Source organism: Oratosquilla oratoria, chromosome 10 (genome assembly GCF_046742065.1).
Source record: "Oratosquilla oratoria isolate Oo_2021 chromosome 10, ASM4674206v1, whole genome shotgun sequence".
NCBI lineage: Eukaryota > Metazoa > Arthropoda > Malacostraca > Stomatopoda > Squillidae > Oratosquilla > Oratosquilla oratoria.
In genome coordinates this window covers 25610594-25615939 of record NC_134786.1, presented here as the reverse complement: position 1 = coordinate 25615939, position 5346 = coordinate 25610594, and the positions used below count along the sequence as shown (strand labels likewise).

The 5346-nt window shown below is 37.1% G+C and overlaps 1 protein-coding gene across 1 annotated transcript; it reads right to left on the bottom strand.

Annotated features, from left to right (window-relative positions):
* Window positions 1-560: 560 nt before the first annotated feature.
* On the bottom strand, window positions 561-4031 carry LOC143029165 (zinc finger MYM-type protein 1-like). Its single transcript, XM_076191650.1, has 2 exons — window positions 3077-4031; window positions 561-2948 (listed from the first exon to the last, which is right to left on the bottom strand). The coding sequence occupies exon 2, from the start codon at window positions 2170-2172 to the stop codon at window positions 655-657; it is 1518 nt and encodes a 505-aa protein (XP_076047765.1). The 5' UTR covers window positions 2173-2948; window positions 3077-4031; the 3' UTR covers window positions 561-654.
* Window positions 4032-5346: the final 1315 nt, after the last annotated feature.

The window sequence follows — 5346 nt, the reverse complement described above, 5'->3', positions numbered from 1 at the left end:
AAACAGAAGGTTGATGTTCGTGTGAGATCCCATGAACAATGCTGTGTTATTAAAGTAATTTAGATACTTTTATTAACAGGTTCAGAAGTTCATACACGTTTTTGTTTGTATTTCTGTTTTTTAAAGCTACTTTTATTTTTTATTACTTCCATGAGTCCATGTGCACTAACACTACACACGGATCCTGCAATAATTTCTCTCTATGCGAGAGTATACGCGTGCCAGTGCCTTATCACTGACTAGCTACAAGCGTGTAACAATATAAAACGAATATACATTCTATTATATATGTCTAAAATACAGAAAAATCTGAAAAACATTATTAAGTTAAGTATACCTCAGACTTCTTATACATCAGACTACTCAGAGGAAGAAATTCAGGTTAGCCCCCCCCCCCAATTTTTTATCCTGGATCCGCCACTGATGGACACGAATTGGCTGATTGATTGAATGATTAATATTTTGTTTGGTGCTCCTTTAGTAGTGTGCAAATTTGGACGTAATATGAATTTAAAATTTAGTATGTGGTATACAGTACAAAATAGGCTGCAACAACCAGGGCCGTTTCTAGCTTTGTGGGGGCCCTAGGCAAGAGGCAGTTAGGGGCCCTCAAAATCATCAATGATGTCTTCATACAACACGTCTTTCCCCACTTCATGGTTGATGCTGATTATTGCAAGACCACTGAGTCGCTCCTGCCCCATAGATGATCTTAAATAGGTCTTGATGAGTTTCAGCTTCGAAAAGCTCCTCTCTGCTGAGGCCACAGTCACAGGCAATTCTCAGTGCAACCCACAGATTGGGATACAATTCCTCAAAATGTTTTTTGTGGATAAAGGTGAGGAGCTCAAGAGCAGTCATTTCGTCTGAGGGCAAACTTGGTAAGTGTTTAACTTCCATGGCCAGTTCCTTTCCATCAATGTCACTTTCATTTCCAGAGGTTAATGTTTTGCATAGTTTGTCACACTGGTTGTTCAATGACTGATCATCCAGTTTCTGGAAATTGAGCAGCACTCCAAATTGGTATCTTACTTCACTCAGAGTTTTAAATCTATCAGTTAAGGATTGAATGGTAGTGTCAACAACAACATTAAAGAATGTTATTTCTAGCCTCTTCATTGCATCTGCAATGGGCTCATCTGCGGCCTCATAAGCAAAGTGTCTTTTTGTACTTCTTAATTTCTTTTCTTTGAGTACAGCCTCTACATTCATTTCCTCACACATATCTTTATCAGAGACTTGAGCTGAAGTGAATCCAATTCTTCTGTAGTTAGTTAGAGATGTTTTCGCTTTAGTAAGGAGGTCAACTGCCACATCAAGCTGCATTTTAGGAGACTGCAGGAGCTTACTGACATGGTTCACAATGTGTAGAATGTCATACCATATGACTGTGCAAATGATAAATCGGTATGACCCCACCTCTTCTGCCAGACTTTGGGCTTCAACCTTGGTCAGAGGATCAGACACTTCCCTGACCTTCAACAAAGCTTCCCTTATATTAGAGGCCTGATACCGCACAGCTTCTATGCTATTAATACGGCTCTCCCATCTTGTGTCACTCCAGGTCTTGAGTGCAACAGTGACATAATCTTTTAGGATTGCCCATCTTTGTGGTGAGGCTGAAAATAGGTTGTACAGTTTCTGAACAGTGCCGAAATAGCTAGTGGCATCTATTGAAGCTGTTGCTGCATTAGATATCATCAAGTTTAGGGAATGTGCTCCACATGGAACATAGAGTGCACGAGGGTTCTTCTCAAGAAGTCTGGCTTGAACTCCTTTGTTTCTCCCTTTCATGTTGGCACCATTATCATATGATTGTCCTCTGCAATCTTCAAGGAGAATATTCGGTTCCGTCAGTTTCTTTATAATTAGATATGACAAACCAAGACCTGTTGTTTCAGAAGCTACAAGGAACCCCATAAAATGTTCCTTAATTTCTGGTTTCTTATCCATTTTGACAATCCTTATGACGACTGACATCTGTTCTTGATGGCTTACATCGGGAGTACAGTCCAAAATAATTGAATAATATTTGGACTGTTTAACTTCAATCACCATTGTGTCCATTATTTTAGTACTGATTGGAGCAATAAGTTCATTTTGGATGATATTTCCAAGGTAGCTGGAATGACTGAACTGGCCACTCTCAACACGCTCAATGTGCTGCTTCATGACAGGATCAAATTTAGCAAGCAGCTCCACCTCTTTTAGAAAATTCCCATTATTCTGCTGGTGTAACGTGTTTGATGAACCTCTAAATGCAAGATTTCTCTCGGATAAGGATTGGATAATGGCGATTAAGCGAGTCAGGACATCTCTCCAGCGCCTCTTTTCAGCCTCCAATAGTGTTCTTTCAGCTTGGTCTATTGTCTTTCCAGTTTGCAAACAGAGTTGTTAATCTTTCTAGGTTGCCATGTGCGCTATGTGTGCTGGACTGCTTTCATGACTTTTCAAAAGTGTGCCTATGTTTTTCCAGTCTGTCAGTCCTTCTGTCACTAACTTTTGTTCTTTGGTTGAAAATAATTTACAACAAAAGCAATAGAGAGCATTTTTTGTTTTTGAGTAGATAAGCCAAGTCCTCTTCATCTTTTCTCCATTAACCAATGTTCTACAAAAATAATGATAATGAAAACTTCTTCCGTCTTCTTTTTTGGGAAATGTGAAATCAGAACTAATCTGAAATGGCCCTCTACCTACTGCATCCGTTCTAAATGCATCAGACAGAATGGTTGGCCAGTTAGCAGGATCTAGTGGTTTAGAATAAATGGGAGGCTGCTCAGAAGTAAATGATGCCTTCTGTGGTTCTGGGGAATGTGGTGGTCTTGGTGGCAGTACAGCTTTCTGGACAGATCCTGATGAATGTGATGGCACTGGAGCATCCTGTTCAGGAAGTTCAGAATATTCCTCTGGCTTGCTGTCTGGAGCTCCAATATATTTTAGAATTGATCCTGCAAAATTACAAATTTCCTTAGATGATTAGGCGTTAGTCTAAAATAATACTCACCAATCAGAAAACACAATGAAACCAAACTTTAATATGTTTCTTTAAATTATTAAATAAACGATAATGAATTACCTTTTTCTTTTGACCATTTTTCTTCGTCAAATTTCTTTTTCTTTCGTTTCTCTGCTCCGCTGAGATAAATTCGTTTTGATGCCATTACGGGAATGATGATTGGCGAGTCTTAGAGTCTAATGTAGGCCTAGCACAGAAATCTGTTATGTGAAAACCTTATAAATACATGGAATCAATTTTACATACACGATATTCGAGTAGAATAAATATGATTATTTTGATCAGTGTAGGCCTAACACAGATATCTGTAAAGTGTAAACTTTTTAAATACCCCTTAATAAAAATAATTCTACATACACGAAATTCGGGTAGACCTGAAAGGTGAACAAATGGGTGATTGTTGAGCCTGTGGTTATCTTAATATTATATACGAACTAGAGAAACGGACCACACGACAAACGGAATAGAATTCATGTATTTCTGTCACTTCCTTTTGAGCTAACCTCGGTCCTGCCATGTAGTGTTTTTTTCATTAGGTAGGTGAAGTGAGAAAATAAATAATCATAATTTTGATAATAAAGAAATAAGCGAATAAATGAATAAGGGATTGGATAAAATATCGATACAAAATAAACAAAATTGAACATATGAACATATATGAACATTGAATATTGAAAAAGGTGGAAAAGGTAAACATTCCATAGAATACAAACATTTCCTATTGTGCATACAAATATAATAAAAGGAATTCCAACTTACAGTCACAGAACACACAAACTTACAAATTTACACTATTAGAAGCTAAGCATGAAGCGACCAAAGAGTAAACAAGAACGCTGGTGATGCCAATTCCAGTGACAAATAAAGCCAAACAATTGGACAAAGAATAGTAAGCTAATGGCCAAAAAGAGTTTGTAATCAACAATTAATAACATCTGTAGCCATAAGCCCTAGCTTAGTGAACACATAAATGAATAAATAAAGCCAATTAATGCTTATCATATTATATCTTTAGATTAAATAAGATGTAGGTGATTTTTAACAAGATAATATTTTTAGCAGATGATCAAAAAATTTCAAACAATAACAAACACTGCAAGAGGCGTGTTGTTTATTTGCGTCGGCGGGCGGGAGAGGCACAGGCTCATATTTGACCTTCGGTAGCGTTACCCAGCCATTGGGCCGGCCGGGGGCCCCCTGGTAGGTTGGGGGCCCTAGGCAATCGCCTATACCGCCTATAGCTAGAAACGGCCCTGGCAACAACTGTGCTTGGACGACACACGAAAGATAAGGAAAAGGATAAGACACTAATGGGACCTTTCGCATTCAGGCTTGTAGATTCCTATTAGCGCTAGAATTTTCAATTGTCTCGGATTTCACGAGGCAAAGGGGTGACTTAGCTAATTTGGAAACCGATATTTAAAAAAAGATACGACATAAATTGCTGCTTAAATGTATTTAAAATTAGAAACATGACTCTTAATGTTATGATTTTTACTTACTGGTGTGTGATAAGGCTTTGTTAATTTAATTATAAGGTAAAACTAAAAATTAGGTAATTATTTTTACTGAAGTGACTATGAACAGTAAAAATAAGAGGATGTTGATTTCGGTTTGTGCATTTTATCTGAGAGTGTTGAAAAATAATGAATATCACTGTCACGTCCTGTATATGAAGATAATCAGAGAGATAAAAAATAACAACAGTGGTGGCGGACGTACGAAGTGAACGACGTTTGTGTAAAGAATAGCCTCTTAGATCTGCTGGGAGCTATTTTCAAACAAATATGACTAATTTTACGTGTGTCGTGGCAGACTGCACGTCAGATTCAAGAAAAGGTAAGAGAAAGACAAATGTTAATCGTACCGAAAAAATTAAGTTTGATGCAAATTTATATTTTCGATACATTACATGGATTTGCCTATTGCTTGGTGCATTCAAATGACAGTATATATCAGTATACGTCCATTAAAGTCGGTAGAAAATGACAAATTGCTTGGCTTGATACAATTATAGGCTGTTTTACGAATATCATCTGTAATTATAAATAGAGGCTCAAACAATGCTATATGCCGTTTGAAATCATGAAATTAATTAACTTAGATTTCGGACACAATAATATACAACGATACACCTCTGTAAGCTTATAAAACTTGCCCAAAAAAGTATTTATTTTCCGGCAAGAATTACAAAATCTGGCGGTGTCTGATATCAAATCCCTCACTGCGAAAGGACCCATTGACCACAATATAAAAAAATAAGGCAATAACATTATAATTTACATCTTCCTTAACAACTCTTAATTTACAGGAAAAAAAAAACGATCTGA